The sequence below is a fragment of the Giraffa tippelskirchi genome, chromosome X (assembly GCF_054371585.1).
Source record: "Giraffa tippelskirchi isolate mGirTip1 chromosome X, T2T-mGirTip1v1.2.pri, whole genome shotgun sequence".
Lineage (NCBI taxonomy): Eukaryota > Metazoa > Chordata > Mammalia > Artiodactyla > Giraffidae > Giraffa > Giraffa tippelskirchi.
The window spans coordinates 100,088,458-100,107,544 of NC_137289.1; the positions used below are offsets into that span (position 1 = coordinate 100,088,458).

Consider the following 19,087-nt stretch of genomic DNA (forward strand, 5'->3'; position numbering starts at 1 on the left):
AATGTGAACAATGTTTCAAGACAAGTTGCTGTTTTAGTACACTGTATATATGTAAGTGATGATATGTTTGGAAGATCAGTATGAGTGAACTGACTGCAAAGAATTTTTTTTGAAATGAAAAAAACAGGCAAACTTTGGATACTTACAGCCTCAGTAGGAGTCTTTTTCAGTTTAGTCCTGTCTACTTTCATGTTTCCAATTTTTTTGTTTTATGATCTGAAAAGAAAATTTCCCCAAAAGTGAGAACTTAAAAGTTGCAAACTTGAGCTCTACATGCATGGACACAGAAAATACAGAATAAACAGCATGCAAAATTCTTAAAAGTAAAACCAGGATCATGATGCAAACCAACCCAGAGGCATAGATATGAGGTAGGGAGGGATAAAGAATCTCTCCAGATAAAGCTGGCCCACATCTGTGTACAAGCTGGCCCACCAAGCTTGTAATCAATTTAAGGTAAAATTAAAATGTCCCCCACCCCTCACTCTCAAACTCATACTTGAAAATAAGAATAAAAAGATTTCTTAAACACACCTCAGGATGGAAAAAATTCACCATATTCTGCAATTTTCTGGAAAACTTAGCAATCCCATTTCTGTGAAGTTACCCAAAGAAAATCATAAAACTGTATATAAAGATTTAATCACAAGAATTCATACTGCATGACCATGTCTAACAGTGAATTGGAAAGAAGCAAATATCCAGAATAGGGTTGGTTTAAAATGGAGCATTGCTGCTGCTGCTGCTGCTAAGTCACTTCAGTCGTGTCCGACTCTGTGCGATCCCATAGACGGCAGCCCACCAGGCTCCGCCGTCCCTGGGATTCTCCAGGCAAGAATACTGGAGTGGGTTGCCATTTCCTTCTCCAGTGCATGAAAGGGAAAAGTGAAAGTGAAGTCGCTCAGTCGTGTCCGACTCTTAGTGACCCCGTGGACTGTAGCCCACCAGGCTCCTCCGTCCATGGGATTTTCCAGGCAAGAGTACTGGAGTGGGGTGCCATTGCCTTCTCCGAAATGGAGCATTACACTACTGTTAAAAACACTGCACAATTCTATAACAGTAAACATGTTCACAGTGAAATAAGGCTACGAAACAGAATAAAGAGTATAAACCCATGTCTAAAGAAAACAGCTTAGAAGGGGTATGCATCAAAATGTTACCTTAATCTAACCAAACGGATTATGTTTCCTTGTGTTTTTCTGTATCTTTTACTGTTTTACGGTACAGTAAAATAAAGCAAGAAAATCAAAGGCTATTTTTATAAACAAATGGTACCAGATCAAGTAGACAGCTATAGGCAAAAAGATGAACTCTGACCTCAGCCTCATATTTTAATATATAAAAGTTAACTCAAAATGGATCATGAGACAAGGATGTGTAGCAAAGGGAACTCTTGTGCACTACTGGTGGGAATGTAAACTGGTGCAGCCACTGTGGAAAAGAGTATGGAGGTTCTTCAAAAAATTAAAAATATGATCCAGCAATTCCACTTTTGGATATTTATCCAAAGGCAATGAAAAAACTTGAAAAGACACTCTGTTATTATTGTTCAGTTGCTTAGTCATGTCTGACTCTTTGCGACCCCATGGACTGCAGCACGCCAGGTCTCCCTGTCCCTCACCATCTCCTGAAGTTTGCCCAAGCTTATGTCCATTGCACCAGTGATGCCATCCAGCCAGTTCATCCTGACACCCTCTTCTCCTTCTGCCCTCAATCTTTCCCAGCATCAGGCACTTTGGTCCAGAGTCTGCTGTTTGCATTACTGGAGCTTTAGCTTGGGCTTCCCTGGTGGCTCAGTCATAAAAGAATTTACCTGCAATGCGGCAGACCTGGGTTCGATCTTTGGGTTGGGAAGATCCCCTGGAGAGGGGAATGGCTACCCACTCCAATATTCTGGCCTGGAGAATTCCATGGATAGAGGAGCCTGGCAGGCTACAGTCCATGGGGTCACAAAGAATTGGACACGACTGAGCGACTTTAACTTTTTAGCTTCAGCATCAGTCCTTCCAATGAGTATTCAGGGTTGATTTCCCTTAAGATGGATTGGTCTGACCTCCTTGCTGTCCAGGAATCTTCTCTAGCACCAGGAGTCTTTGACCTCAGGAGTTTTCTCCAGCACCACAGTTCAAAGGCATCAATTCTTTGGCGCTCTGCCTTCTTTACAGTCCAGCTTTCATAACCATACATGATCACTGGGAAGACCACAGACTGGACTATATGGACCTACGTTGGCAGAATAATGTCTCTGCTTTTCAACACACTGTCTAGGTTTGTCATAGCTTTCCTGCCAAGAAGTGATGGCCTTCTGATTTCACGGCTGCAGTCACCATCCACAGTCATTTTTGAGCCCAAGAAGAGGAAATCTATTACGACTTCCAACTTTTCCCCTTCTATTTGCCATGAAGTAATGGGGATGGATGCCATGATCTTCATTTTTTTAATATTTAGTTTTAAGCTGGCTCTCTCTTCCTTCACCCTCATCAAGAGGCTCTTCTCTGTCATTAGTGTGGTATCATCCGCATATCTGAGGTTGTTGATGTTTCTCCCGTCTATCTTGATCCAGCTTGTAACACATCCAGCCTGGCATTTTTTATGTGCTCAACATATAGGTTAAATAAACAGGATGACAGCAGATAGCCCTGTCGTACTCCTTTCTCAATCCTGTACCAGTTGTTCTATATGGGTTCTAACTGTTGCTTCTTGACCGGCATACAGGAGACAGGTAAGATGGTCTGGTACCCCCATCTCTTTAAGAGCTTCCCATAGTTTGTTATGATCCACATAGTCAAAGGCTTTAGTGCAGCTGATGAAACGTAGGTAGATGTTTTCCTGGTATTCCCCTGCTTTAAGATCCAGTGGATGGATGTCGGATCAGAGATACATGCACTCCTATATTTACTGCAGCATTACTTTCCAGTAACTAAGACATGGAAGCAACCTAAGTGTCCACTGATGGATAAAGAGTCTTACAAAAAAGAAGGAAATCTTGTCATCTGCGATAACATGAATGGACCTTGAGGGCATTATGTGAAGTGAAATAAGCCAGACAGAGAAAAGATAAATCCCATATGATTTCGTTTATTTGTGGAATCTCAAACAAAACCACAAAACCCAAAATACAAAATTTATAGATACAGGAAATAGATTGGTGTTTGCCAGAGGCATGGGTTCGAGGCTGGGTGAAATAGGTGAAGATAGTCAAAAGGTACAAACTTCCAGTTATAAAACAAACAAGCCATGCAGATGTAATGTGCAGCATGATGACTATAGTTAATATTGTACTGTATATTTGAAAGTTGCTAGGAGTATATCTTAAGGGTTCTCATCACAAGAAAAAAATTGTAACTATGCTGATTGATGCTAACTAGACTTACTGTGATCATTTCACAATATATACAAACATGGAATCATTATATTGAACATATGAAACTAATATAATGTCAAACATCAATTGCTGCTGCTGCTGCTAATTTGCTTCAGTTGTGTTCGACTCTGTGTGACCCCATAGACGGCAGCCTACCAGGCTCCTCCGTCCATGCAAGAGTGGGGTGCCATTGCCTTCTCCGCAAACATCAATTACATCTCAAAAAATAAAAGATCATGGACTTAAATGTAAAACTTTAAAATCTACTGGGAGAGATATTTGCAAACCACATATACTATCTAGAATATATAAAGAATTCTCAAACCCAACAATAAAAAAACCCACCACAGTCCTCCAAAACAAGAGCACTGACTGAAACTTATGCAAATAAACAACTTACAATGATTTTACTGGTTTTAAAAAATGTAGATGAAGTCGCTGGCAAATCTTCACACAATCTCACTTCAACTAAAGCTATTTTGACTTATTCTGTACCAGTCAAGGGTCTGGGTGGAAAACAATGGACTCTGGTGAATTTAAGTGAAAATATAATTTACTGGAAGGATAACTGATAGCTCATGCAACCGACAGGAAAGCTTAGAGATTCACATCAGAAAACAGAAGGAGCTGAGGAAGCCAGGCATCCTGGAACTACAGCCAAGGACCTCCCACAGACACAGCTTAGTTGGAAGTACCTATGCTGGAAGCCTAGAAGCAACTGCTGGCAGCAGTATGATTTCTAATTGTCTCAGGTTATTTGCATCAGTGGCTCTAGATGCAAAGTTCCAAGAATGACCATCTAATTGGTAAAGCTGAGGTCTCATGCCTATGCTCTAGCTGTCAAGGTTCTGGGAGAGCAAGTGCATTCAGCTTTTTCAGTTTCCACATTGCTCAGGTTCCAAACTTTTCATAAACAGATTCAGATGATAGGCACCAAAGTAAAAAAAAGTAAACAAAACAAGCCAAAACAATTGATCAAGCACATGTCCTCCTGGGTGCAATGTCAACCTGGCTTTTATAATTTTCTTTGCAAGAAATACCTATAGTCTAAAAAAGAAATATCACTGCCTGTGAGACATCAATTAAGAAAATTCAAAAGGTTTTTGTTGTTCCTGGTTATTCTATTTCTAAGCTGGTTTCACAGTGGGAAGGGAGAATATTTTTTGAGTGCTTACTACAAGCCAGACAATACTTAGGCTATTTCCCAAAACATTTTAGAGCATCTTGTTCCACAAAGACTAGGTTCTTGGGAAATCTGAAGCCTGGCATGCTGCAGTCCATGGGGTTGCAAAGAGTTGGAAACGACTTAGCGACTGAACAACAACAAATTTCTCTTCCTTTAGGACAGTCACATGGCTGACTGACATTACTAACAGTTCCAAGAAATCCTGGGTAATGGAAACTTATTAGGGCACAGAGTCATTCCCTGCTCCCCTCCCCCAGTTGGCATCTACTGAAAGTCTAATTTAAGAATCTCAAAGAATATACTTTGAGACATGCTGCACAGGGGATTCATAAAATAGTCTTTAACACAACCCTCATCATTCAAGCCAAGTTCTGTCCCCATTTATAGATAGAAAACTGAGGCTCAGAGAAATTAAGTACCTTGCCTGTTTAGTGAATGTTAGCTCCAAGATCTAAATCCAGGTCTTTATGATTGCCAAGTCCATCCTTCAATAACATGCTGTTCAAATATTTGCTAGTTTCATTACAACAATAAATACCTGCACATGAAAATACCAATTTGTGACAAATTCCCCTACATTGTTGGACCCTGTCGTTCAGAAAAACATTGTTAAGACCAGAAGCTGGGTCACAAGTTGAAAATCTATTATCAATCTCACTAATGATGGAACAATAACTGGAGAATGAGTTCTACCTAATGTTTAGAAATTAAACAAATGAAAATCTCATTACATTAAAAAACCTCTTAACAAAAAGACGCTAATTCTAAATAAATTCCTGGAAATGACCTATTGCTTTTGTTCAGTCAGACAAGAACTCTGTATACCAAGCAATCTCTACACATAAAAAATATTTCTTTCTAAACTTAGGTTAGAAAGATCAACTTTCAGAAAACTAATGAATTATTATGAACCACCACCTGTAGCAATTACCATTAAACTTAAATACTTCTATTTAATTAACCATTTTTTCACTTCTTCACTCCCCCCAGTTTCACTTATCTTTGAAGTGTGAATCTTGGTTTTGTAGGTTTTATATCAAGACAAGAGTGCACAATTAAAATACACCAAGCGAGTCATTCTTTAAAGGATACCTCACTCTGTAGTAATCACCTCCAGTTGATCAATTTTAGAAAGACTTTCAATATTGAAATCAGCTTAAGGGCAGAGGACACCTGTAGTTCCAACCTGGGTCAACAGCAGTTGAGTGTATTGGTAGACTGGCCTTATTATTCAAAGTATGGATGAAGGATCAGCGGCACTGAGATCACTTGGGAGTTATTAAAAATGCAAAATCTTAGGCCCCACCTAGACCTGAAGAATCGACCTATATTTTAAGAAGATCTTCTAGTGATTCATATACTGAAGTTGAGAAGCACCAGATCATAATATAGACTCCAAATCAGGAAACCCAGATTAGAATCCCTGCTATATTATGTACTGTATGAGCATATGGACAAATCGTGTTATATGCACTTCTGTTTCCTCAACTGTGAAATACGGATCACCAATCTCCCTACTTCAATACTCACTTTCGTCCAATCCATTCTCTAGAGAACAGCAAAAGTAATCTTCTTGAAACATAAATCAGCTCAAGTCACCTTCCTTGTTTACAACCTTACAACAGTTTCCCTAGAATTATTTCCAAATTCTAACCATGACCCAGAGAGTCCTGGCATGATTTGGCTCCTGGAACTTTCTCCAATCTCCTCTCTACACACATCAGTCTTTCTGTTTAGTTTCTGGACTATTCTGAATTCTTTCTGGCCTCTAGACCTTTACAGGTGCTACTGCTACTGCAATGCTTCTTCTCCACACTCATTCTTCCCACAGCTACCTCTACTACTTCAGGATCTGACTTAATTATTAAGACCTAAAATGGCTTCCCAAGGCAATCCACCTAAAGCTGGTCTAACTGCTATTTTTTAATAACAGTACCCTGCTTATTTCTGTCATAGAAAATATCGATTAATAAGTGGTTTGAGTGTTCCCTTCAGCAGTACATATACCAATAACTGGTTTTATTTTCTACAATGTTAATTTCTTAGCATCTCACACAGCATCTTTTATGTGGTAGGTATGCAAATATTTGTAGAATTGAGTTCAGGAAAGAAGTATGCACTGAGAATAAAATCTGTGATTGCAAGCATATAGACAGAATTTGAAGCCATGGGTCTGGAGATGATCACTCACAGAGAAGGAAGAAAAGAGGCACAGAACTGAGTTCTTATTTGCTCTAACATTTAAAGGGAAGGCAAAAGAGAGATAAATCCACAGACCTATGAACACCTTTACCTTTGACAAAGGAGGCAAGAATATACAATGGAGAAAAGACAATCTCTTTAACAAGTGGTGCTGGGAAAACTGGTCAACTACTTGTAAAAGAATGAAACTAGAACACTTTCTAACACCATACACAAAAATAAATTCAAAATGGGTTAAAGATCTAAATGTAAGACCAGAAACTATAAAACTCCTAGAGGAAAACATAGGCAGAACATTCTCTGACATAAATCACAGCAAGATCCTCTACGACCCACCTCCCAGAGTAGTGGAGATCAAAGCAAAAATAAACAAATGGGACCTAATTAAAATTAAAAGCTTTTGCACAACAAAGGAAACTATAAGCAAGGTGAAAAGACAGCCTTCACAATGGGAGAAAATAATAGCAAATGAAGCAACTGACAAAGAATTAACCTCAAAAATATACAAGCAGCTCCTGCAGCTCAATTCCAGAAAAATAAACGACCCAATCAAAAAATGGGCCAAGAACTAAACAGACATTTCTCCAAAGAAGACATACAGATGGCTAACAAACACATGAAAAGATGCTCAACATCACTCATTATCAGAGAAATGCAAATCAAAACCACAATGAGGTACCATCTTACGCAGGCCAGAATGGCTGCCATCAAAAAGTCTAGAAAAAATAAATGCTGGAGAGGGTGTGGAGAAAAGGGAACCCTCTTACACTGTTGGTGGGAATGCAAACTAGTACAGCCACTATGGAGAACAGTGTGGAGATTCCTTAAAAAACTGGAAATAGAACTGCCATACGGCCTGGCAATCCCACTGCTGGGCATACACACCGAGGAAACCAGAATTGAAAGAGACACATGTACCCCAATGTTCATCACAGCACTGTTAACAATAGCCAGGACATGGAAGCAACCTAGATGTCCATCGGCAGACGAATGGATAAGAAAGGTGTGGTACCTATACACAATGGAATATTACTCAACTATTAAAAAGAATGCATTTGAATCAGTTCTAATGAGGTGGATGAAACTGGAGCCTATTATACAGAGTGCAGTAAGTCAGAAAGAAAAACACTAATACACTATATTAACACATATAGATGGAATTTATAAAGATGATAACGATGACCCTATATGTGAGACAGCAAAAAGAGACACAGATGTAAAGAAGTCTTTTGGACGCTATGGGACAAGGCTAGGGTGGGATGATTTGAGAGAATAGCATTGAAACATGTATATTATCATATGTGAAATAGATCACCAGTCCACTTCGATGCATGAGACAAGGTGCTCAGGGCTGGTGCACTGGGATGACCCTGAGAGATGCGATGGGGGGGGGGTTCAGGATGGGGAACACATGTACACCCATGGCTGATTCATGTCAATGTATGGCAAAAACCACTACAATATTGTAAAGTAATTAGCCTCCAATTAAAATAAATAAATTAATTTAAAACAAAAAAAATAAATAAAGGGAAGGCAAAGAAGGAGAATCCAGCAAAGGAGAGGCTAGTGAGGTAGAAGCAAAACTAGTTCATCACGGTATCATGAAAGGCAAAAGATGGCAACTGGATCAAATGTCAAAACGAGGTATGTCCAGAAAAATGTTTGTTGAAATAGGGAATAGAGATAACTTGTCAAGCATTAGTTTCAGTGGGGTGGTTGGAAAGGAAGCCAGACTGGAATGAATGAACAAATCACTAGGAAGTGAGGCAATATAGATGACATGTGTAGAATACTTTTTTGAAAAGACTATCTGTAAATGAAAGCAGAGAATTATGGGATCTCACTGTAAGAGGGTAAGGGAGAGGGGAAGGAAATAATGGAAAGAAAATTCCTAAGAAAGTTGAGGGTAGGGGACTATTTAGCCTCTATTTCACCTTATAGAGTGAACATTTATTTGGGTTTTGAACAGCAGAAACAGTATTAACCAGAACCAGGACAATCCTCTTCTTAATCTCTTAAAACTTGACTGAATGTCCCTCCTATGTACTCACACTGTACCCTGTACCTATCACTTCCTGACACTACTGTCAAAATATCTGTCACCGAGTGAGGAAGAAAACCAACCAACCCTGGGAAAAGAATATACAACATTATGAATGGCTGCCTGTAGGTGGCAGGATAACACAGCTTTATTTACACTTTTCAGAGCCTCCAAATTTTCTATAATTATGCATCCATTTGTAATGAGAATTTTTCTTGTGTACAATTTTCCTTAAGGGAGGAAACAGTGGCCCCTGAGCCAAAGGGCTGCATCAAATTAAGAAAAATATTATCTAAACAAATGCCTTGGATTGGCTGCTATCTGCTCTTGGAACTTCTTTCCTATACTTCTTGTTTAATCCTGGCACACAGTAAGCACTCGATATTAATTTGGTTTATTATTGGTAGGTTAAGAAATGCTGCACACATGTACGGGAGTGTGGTTTAATCAAAGTGAGCCTACCCACGGGGATGTAAGCTCCATGAAGCTGTGAGCATATTTCCTATTATATTGGTTAATTAAATGAAAAACAGGAAGACAAAACAAAAGTCAGCTTAAAATTTCCACTGAAATCATGGAAAAGTACTATGGTGGTTTTTAAGCAGTTCTTTAGAGAATACTAAACTGTGATGTCCTATAAAGCAAACTACTTGATTATATTTGCCTTTTGCCTCTCTGTAATCTCTGAAAGTAAATTTGGGTGAGAAATGCCCAAATCATCCATTGTGTCAGGAAATAGAAAGCTGAATCTTGAAACCCAGCCTGCTGAAACCATTTGATTAGAGGCAGAGACATCACATTACCTGATCTGTAAAAGGGAATACCATCTGATTACCAGGCTTTTTCATTGTTTAGTCTTGGATTATTTACATTAATACCCACCAAACAAATATTCTAAGAACTCATTTATCACCCGTAATAACAGATAATACTGACCACCTATTATCTGTTATCTCTAATCCTTATAACAACTTGGAGAAGAGGATCATTCCTGGTTTACTGAGGTCAAGAGTAGAAATACACCCAATAAGTAGAACCCAGATTCAAACCAGATTTGCCCCACAACCCTACAGTGCACAAAATGTCAATATGCACACTCCACCCCCCTACACTCCTCCTATAGACAGTGATACCCCATTACTGGCCACATTAAACACGACCCTGAGGACTGTTGACCTATATTTTATTGGACATTGATAGTAAGATGTAATAATAAAGCAACTGAGGTATAGCCTTTGCTCACTCAAGACAAAACTGGAAATTATCTGCAGAAATATTTCGACAGGGTCTCTCCCTCAAACTCTGAAAACCCTATACCTCAGATATGTTTTCATGCTTGCTCTTGGTGCTTTTCTACAGAAAAAGTATCTATTTCTGCTTCACTATGTTAAAGCCTTTGACTGTGTGGATCACAGCAAACTGAAAAATTCTTAAAGAGATGGAAATAACAGACCACTTTACCTACCTCCTGAGAAACCTGTATGCAGGTCAAGAAGCAACAGTTAGAACCACACATCAAACAGTGGACTGGTTCCAAATTGGGAAAGGACTATATCAAGGCTGTATATTGTCACCTTGTTTATTTAACTTTTATGCAGAGTGCATCATGCAAAATGCCGGGCTGGATAAAGCACAAGCTGGAATCAAGATTACCAGGAGAAATATCAATAACCTCAGATATGCAGATGACATCATCCTTATGGCAGAAAGTGAAGAGGAACTGAAGAGCCTCTTGCTGAAGGAGAAAGAGGAGAGTGAAAAGGCTGGCTTAAAACTGACCATTCAAACAATGAAGATCATGGCATCTGGTCCCATCACTTCATAGCAAATAGATGAGGAAACAATGGAAACAGTGACAGACTTTATTTTTGGGGGCTCCAAAATCACTGCAAATGGTGACTGCAGCCATGAAATTAAGATGCTTGCTCCTTGGTAGAAAAGCTGTGACCAACCTAGACAGCATATTAAAAAGCAGAGACATTTACTCTGCCGACAAAAGTCTGTCTAGTCAAAGCTATGGTTTTTCCAGTAGTCATGTATGGATATGAGAGTTGGACCATAAAGAAAGCTGAGCGCCAAAGAATTGATGCTTTTGAACTGTGGTGTTGGAGAAGACTCTTGAGAGTCCCTTGGACTGCAAGGAGATCAAACCAGTCAATTCTAAAGGAAATCAATCCTGAATATTCATTGGAAGGACTGATGCTGAAGCTGAAGCTCCAATACTTTGGCCACCTGATGTGAAGGGCTGACTCATTAGAATAAAGATTCTGATGCTGAGAAAGATTGAAAGCAGGAGAAGGGGACGACAGAGGATGGGATAGTTGGGTGGCATCACCGACTCGATGGACATGAGTGTGCAAAGAAGTTGGACACAACCGAGCAACTGAACTGATACTCAAGATAAGGACAGGGATACCAAGGAGGAGGAATCTGACACCTCCAACGTTGACTTCGGAGGTGAGAATAATGTCTGAGAAGGCATCCCCTAAACATCCTCTACCTTAATAGTCCTGGGAAGCTACAGGTCCAGGAGTTACTCTTCTGGTCATTATTCCTAATTACTCAGAAAAAGATAAACTGGCATCAAAAGAATTTAGGCAACAAAATAGGGCCTGCCAAAGTTGTAGATCAGTTTTGCCAGTAGAGAGGAAATGGCAGCATGCCAAGGAGCCCTCCCTTCCTAGCATTCCTAGAGGGAAAGAAAAGAACAAAACAGCACTGCCTGAGTAAAAGTTATGCTTATTAAGGAAGAAAGGAAGAGACTCAGTCTCCCATTCCCTTCCTTACTTGTGGCTGAATTTGGTACAAAAGATCAGTTATAACAATGACTGATTATTTCCTATCTCACCACATTCAAAGATGGAAGTACTTTTTCAGCCTGGCCTACCTTTAATAGAAAATTAAGACATCAGCCTTTAAACTAATACTCTCTACTGAATTGTTAACAACTTAAAACACACAAAAGCCTGCCACTATCTAATAGATGAACTTCACCCAGAAGAACCACAGGCAGCCTTCAGTGAGTTCAGGAAAACACATCCATCAGAAGTCAAAGATAATTTAAAAATATCTTAAAAATAAAATCTGTAGTTCTCAACCCTATCTGCTCAATATCTACTGACACTTATTTAGTAAAACTAAAAATGCCTGCCCATACAAATAATCTGAGTCAACAGAGTAGGAATTTTGTTTTTCAAGCTGTGTATGCAATCTGGCCACATAGCCAGATGTGAGAGCCCTTTATTAACTTTGTTATATATTATTAATTATACTTTGCCAATCTGTAATTCACTTAGAAATTTGCTTTTAAAATAATGAGGGAGTGGGATACAAATAAGTACAGTCATGTGCTGACAACTGTTGAAGCTGGGTAACAGGTACATGGGGATTTAATGCTATTGTCAAACTTTTGTATACATTTGAAAATCTCATAAATTAGAAATATTTTAAATTAAGACTTTATCCTGCTAGATCCTCCCATTCCATCCTCCACATTGCTCCCAGAGCAATCTTCCTCAAACTCAAAATCTACCTACATCAAGTGTAAACTCCTTACCTGACCAGTATCCAAGACCTCTAGGACCCAGTCCCCGCTTACCTCTCTAACCAGGGCCATGACATGCTTTAATCATGTCAAGTTTTTACAGTTTGGCCACTATTCAAGACCTTTGATACCTTGACTCAAATTGTTCTCTCTGCTAAAATGGCTGCTCCCTGCATATACTCCTAGAGCTCAGCTTAAATGTTACCTCCTTTGTCAAGCCTTTTCAGATATCCCCTTCCCCAGAGTAAAACTAATTACTCTCCTTTGTGTCCCCATTGTATCCTGCACATACCCTCAATCAACACATTTCTCTTTATTTACATGCCAGTTTCCTCACTAGGGTTGGGCTTCCCTGGTGGCTCAGTGGTAAAGAATCCACCTGCCAAAGCAAGAGACATGTGTTCAATCCCTAGGTCAGGAAGATCTGGAGAAAGAAATGGCAACCCACTTCAGTATTCTTGCCTGGGAAATCCCATAGAGAATCTTGGTGGGCTACTGTCCGTGGAGTCACAAAAGAGTTGGACACGACTTAACTAATCAACAGCAAATTGTAGAAAAGACTTCCCCACTAGAGTGAGTTTTGCATCAGTGGGACTTTGTGTTTTCACTTTTGCATTCCTGTTGCCAGCATAGGACCTGTCACTTAGTAGATTAATAAATGAATGAATGACTACCCAGTAAATGTTAAATGAAGCTAAAAAATTCAAATCACTTTAAACTCTTTTTGTGACATTTGCAACTAAGAAAACCAACTTATACAACTCAATCAACCTGCATCTTTCATCCAACAAATAGTTACGAATACACTATATGCAGGGCACTGTGACAGGTGCTATGAGATGGCCAACTGTAAATCAGAGAAAAAAAGATCGGAAGCAATGGTAATATAAAAGCAACAGAAATCCGTACACAGAACATACAGTTAAATTACAGCTTCCTAGTGGTCAAAACAAAGCTGGAAATACAATCAATTACAAGATCAACACAACACCAACCGTAACTCTCCTGATTTTTAAAAAATTTGGATTTTTAGAGATTACAGTTGCATAAAGTGGAGTATACCTTTTAGCAAAAGTGAAACAATTAGCCCAACTTTCACCTTTTGGAATACTGCTTTGGTCTAGAAAAAAAACTACATATACTAGGAAATATAAGCACAAACAGCAGCAATTTGGACATCCTCTTAGTGACATGTTGGAGAAACTTTTAGATTTCTTCATGTCCTATACTGAGGGATCATCACAAAACTTTTATGAAAAAATTTCACATATGTGGGTATTTTTCTGAGAAGATAGTTGACAGCTTTCATTGGCTTCCTAAAGAGACGTGACCTGAAACACTTAGGAACTAACACTCTCCAGAAATATCTCCAAGACACTGTCTGCTTAGCCACTACAATGTTTTCACTTTCATTTATGAAACACAGGCATACAGTTATTTCCCCTAAAGCCACATGACAGGCCACTGTCAAATACAATAAACACAGTACAGGAAACCAAAGAAACAGAATCCCAACTCTTCTGCATTATTCAGCTCCAAATCTCTCATGTCTGTAGGTTTATTATAAAGAAATACGCAGCATCTCTAAAATTAAACCTCCTCTATGTAAGGGGGAATTCTGTATTCCTGGATAAAATCCTCTAGTTCTGTATCCTGAAGAAAAGTAGAGAAGGCACAATACTTTTATCAAAAGGCTAGATTAAGCATTGTTGTTCAGTGGCTAAGTCCTGTCCAACTCTTTCTGACCCCACGAACTGCACCACACCAGGCTTCCCTGTCCTTCACTATCTCCTGGAGTTTGCTCAAACTCATTTCCATTGAGTCAATGATGCTATCTAACCATGTCATCCTCTGCCGCCCCATTCTCATTTCGCCTTCAATCTTTCCCAGCACCAGGGTCTTTTCTAATGAGTCGGCTCTTCACATCAGGTGGCAAAGTATTGGAGCTTTGGCTTCAGTATCAGTTCTTCCAATGAAAATTCAGGGTTGATTCTAAGATTGACTGGTTTGATCTCCTTGCTGTCCAAAGGACTCTTAAGAGTCATCTCCAGGGCTCCGGCCCTGCCCCGGCCGGGCCGCCGAGGGAGGTCAGTGGGCACCGCCCGCCGAGCGCATCTCGCCGGCTCCCACCCGAGCGCTAGCCGCGGTGCACGCTGGGAGCGGGAGGCCGAGGCGGCGAGAAGGCCTGGCCGCGCTGACCCGGCGGGCGGCCGAGGCGCCGGCGCGGCGGCGAAGGCGGTGGCGGCGACGGAGCGCCTCGCGTCCCAGCAGAGCCAGCCAAGCATCCTACTCAGGTGATGAGGAACCCTCTGGGCACCCAGCGCAGATCGCTGCTGCCGCTGGACGCCTCCATTGTTTGACCATAACAAGGGCCGGATTCTCACCCAGACCTGCAAATCCAAGAGACACATCTCTGTGGAAGATAGAGCTCCTTCCTCAAGATCACAGAAGGAGACCTCCAGAGCGACAGCCGTGCAGGGAGGCCTTACGAGGAAAGATTGACACACCTGGACCCACTGTGCTTGCTTCCTGGGAGGCTCCTGTCTGATGCGAAGGAGGCAGGATGTCATAGTGACTCTGCAAGGGGAGGCTCCCGGGGACCGAGGCCAGCACGCAGGATCACGCCCTTGGCCACAGGGGACACTGGGCAGGCCTTTCCCTGCAAGTGAGACGAACGAGATTATTCTGCAAGAGGAAGATTCCAGAGGCTTAAAAGCGCAAAGGTTTGCACCTTGGCAGCCTCTTGGAATGTTGACAGCTCAGGATCTAAAAGAAAGTGCTGTGTTAACGAGTTCCAGATTTGATGTGGATGTACATGTCACTTTATAATCAATAATAATACTGAGTGAGGAACAAAAAAAAAAAAAAAAAGAGTCATCTCCAGCACCACAATTCGAAAGCATCAATTCTTCGGTGCTCAGCCCTCTTGATGGTCCAATTCTCACATATGTACATGAACCATAGCTTTGACTAGATGGGCCTTTGTCAGCAAAGTGATGTCTCTGCTTTTTAATACACTGTCTAGGTTTGTTGTAGTTATTCTTCCAGGGAGCATGCATCTTTTTAAAATTTTGTGGCTGCAGTCAAGGTTCGCAGTGATTTTGGAGCCCAAGAAAATAAAATCTGTCACTGTTTCTACTTTTTCCCCATTATTTGCCATGACATAATAAGACCAGATGCCATGATCTTCAGTTTTTAAATGGTGAGTTTTAAGCCAGCTTTTTCACTCTTCCCTTTCGCCTTTATCAAGAGGCTCTTTAGTTCCTCTTCACATTCTGCCATGAGAGTATCAGCTGCATATTTGAGGTTGATATTTCTCCCGGCAATCCTGATCCCAGCTTGTGCTTCATCCAGCCCAGCATTTTGCACGATGTACACTGCATAAAAGTTAAATAAGCAGGGTAATAATATACAGCCTTGATGTACTCCTTTCCCAATTCTGAACCAGTCTGTTGTTCCATGTCTGGTTCTAACATGCTTCTTGACCTGAATCCAGGTTTCTCAGGAGGCAGGTAAGGTAGTCTGGAATTTCCAACTGTTTAAGAATTTTCCACAGTTTGTTGCGATCCACAGTCAAAGGCTTCAGCATAGTCAATGAAACAGATGTTTTTCTGGAATTTCCTTGCTTTTGCTATGACCCAACGGATGTTGACAATTTGATCTCTGGTTCCTCCGCCTTTTCTAAATCCAGCTTGTACATCTGGAAGTTCTCAGTTCACGTACTGCTCAGGCTAGCTTGAAGGATTTTGAGCATTACCTTGCTAGCATGTGCCATGAGTGCAATTGTACAGTAGTTTGACATCCTTTGGCATTACCTTTCTTTGGGATAGGAATGAAAACTGACTTTTTCCAGTCATGTAGCCACTGCTGAATTTTCCAAATTTGGTGGCATATTGTATGCAGCACTTTAACAGCATCATCTTTTAGGATTTTAAATAGCTCAGTTGGAACTCCATCACCTCCACTAGCTTTGTTCATAGGAATGCTTCCTAAGGCCCATTTGGCTTCACACTCCAGGATGTCTGCCCCTAGGGGAGTGATCACACCACTGTGGTTATCCTGGTCATTAATACTTTTGTATAGTTCTTCTGTGTATTCTTGCCACCTCTTCTTAGTCTCTTTTGTTTCTGCCAGGTCCTTACTGTTTCTGTCCTTTACTGTACCCATCTTTCCATGAAATGCTCCCTTGGTATCTCCAATTTTCTTGAAGAGAGCTCTAGTCTTTCCCATTCTATTGTTTTCTTCTATTTCTTTGCATTGTTCATTTAAGAAGGCCTTCTTATCTCTCCTTGCTATTCTCTGAAACTCTGCATTCAGGTGCATATATCTTTCCCTTTCTCCTCTGCTTTTCACTTCTCTCCTCAGATATTTGTTAGGCCTTCTCAGACAACCACTTTGCCTTGTTGCATTTCTTTTTCTTGGGGATGGTTTTGGTCACAGCCTCCTTACAATGTAATGAACCTCCATCCATAGTTTTTCACACACTCTGTCTACCAGATCTAATCCATTGAAATCTATTTGTCACCTCCATTGTATAACCATAAGGGATTTGATTTAGGTGATACCTGAATGGTGTAGTGATTTTGCCTACTTTCTTCAATTTAAGCCTGAATTTTGCTCCTTAAGCAATAAGGAGCTCATGATCTGAGCCACAGTCAGCTCCAGGTCTTGTTTTTGCTGACTACAGTGACACCTCAAGAGACTGATCCAGACTTGCCTGTGAGTGTTTGACAGTTTCCCCTGCAGGCGTGGATTGGAAGTGTCCTTCCACAGGGACAGGGCCCCTGGCAGTAGCAGTCCTGGAAAGCCTCGGTTGGCATAAGTCTTTTTTGGAGGTCGCCAGTAGCTCTAACATAAAGCCTGTAGACTTTCCAAGACTGGGTCACCTCAGGCCAAATAACTAACAGCAAGGGAGCACAGTCCCACCCATCAGCAGACAACTGGATTAAAGATTTACTGAGCATGCCCCTGTCCACCAGAGCAAGATTAAGCATATTTCTTTTGCTTAAAAATAAAAGCTAGGTTTTAAGGCTTTAAAACATTCTGAAAAAAGATATTTATATAAGGGGAAGAAAGAACTTAGTAATGTATCTATCTGCTACTGTATGTTGTGTGATCACTCAACTAGAGCCAGACATCCTGGAATGCAAGATCAAGTGGGCCATAGGACTGGAAAAGGTCAGTTTTCATTCCAATCCCAAAGAACGGCAATGCCAAACAATGCTCAAACTACTGCACAATTGCACTCATTGCACTCATCTCACACACTAGCAAAATAATGCTCAAAATTCTCCAAGCCAGGCTTCAACAGTACGTGAGCCGAAAACTCCCAGATATTCAAGCTGGATTTAGAAAAGGCAGAGGAACCAGAGATCAAATTGCCAACATCCATTAGATCACTGAAAAAGCAAGAGAATTCCAGAAAAACACGTACTTCTGCTTTATTGACTATGCCAGAGCCTTTGACTGTGTGGATCACAGCAAACTGTGGAAAATTCTTAAAGAGACAGGAATACCAGACCACCTTACCTCCCTCTTGAGAAATCTATGCAAGTCAATAAGCAACAGTTAGAACCAGACATCGAACAACAGACTGGTTCTAAATCGGGAAAGGAGTGCATCAAGGCTGTATATTGTCACCCTGTTTATTTAACTTATATGCACAGTACATCATGTGAAATTCTAGGCTGAATGAAACACAAGCTTGGAATCAAGACTGCCAGAGAAATATCAATAACCTCACATATGCAGATGACACCATCCTTATGGCAGAAAGTGAAGAGGAACTGAAGAGCCTCTTGATGAAAGTGAAAGAGGAGAGTGAAAAAGCTGGCTTAAAACTCAACATTCAAAAAATAAAGATCATGGGATCCGGTCCCATCACTTCATGGCAAATAGATGGGGAAACAATGGAAATACTGAGAGACTTTATTTTCTTGGGCTCTAAAATCACTGCAAATGGTGACTGCAGCCATAAGATTAAAAGACACTTACTCCTTGGAAAAAAAAAACTATGACAAACCTAGACAGCGTATTAAAAAGCAGAAATGTTACTTTGCCAACAAAGGTCCGTCTAATCAAAGCTATGGTTTTCCAGTAGTCATGTATGGATATAAGAGTTGGACCATAAAGAAAGCTGAGAGCCGAAGAACTCATACTTTTGAACTGTGGTGTTGGAGAAAGCTCTTGAGAGTCCCTTGGACTGCAAGGAGATCAAACCAGTCAATCTTAAAGGAAATCAGTCCTGAATGTTCATTGCAAGGACTGATGCTGAAGCTCCAATACTTTGGCCCAGCAGATGCGAAGGGCTGACTCATCAGAATAAAGACGCTGATGCTGGGAAAGACTGAAGGCAGGAGGAGAAGGGGATGACAGAGGATGATATGGTTGGATGGCATCATGGACTCAATGAACATGAGTTTGAGTACGCTCTGGGAGATGGTGATGGACAGGGAAGCCTGGCGCCCTCCAGTCCATGGCGTTGCAAAGAGTCAGACTCAACTGAGCAACTGAACTGAACTGTATGCTAAAAAAGCCTTTGTCTGTGTAGATCACAACAAACTGGAAAATTCTTAAAGAGATGGGAATACCAGACCACCTTACCTACCTTCTGAGAAACCTGTATGCAGGTCAAGAAGCAACAGCTAGAACCAGACATTGAACAATGGACTGGTTCAAACTGGGAAAGGAATACATTAAGGCTGTTTATTGTCACTCTACTTACTTAACTTCTACGCAGAGTACAACATG

The 19,087-nt window shown here is 40.7% G+C and overlaps 1 protein-coding gene across 1 annotated transcript in view; it reads right to left on the bottom strand.

Moving 5' to 3' along the window:
• Positions 1–19,087, bottom strand: part of HUWE1 (HECT, UBA and WWE domain containing E3 ubiquitin protein ligase 1) — a 166,418-nt gene that overhangs the window by 126,173 nt on the left and 21,158 nt on the right. The window contains exon 3 of the mRNA XM_081565454.1: positions 147–216. Coding sequence (XP_081421580.1) covers positions 147–191 — 45 coding nt within the window. The 5' untranslated portion in view covers positions 192–216. The remainder of the gene's footprint in view (positions 1–146; positions 217–19,087) is intronic.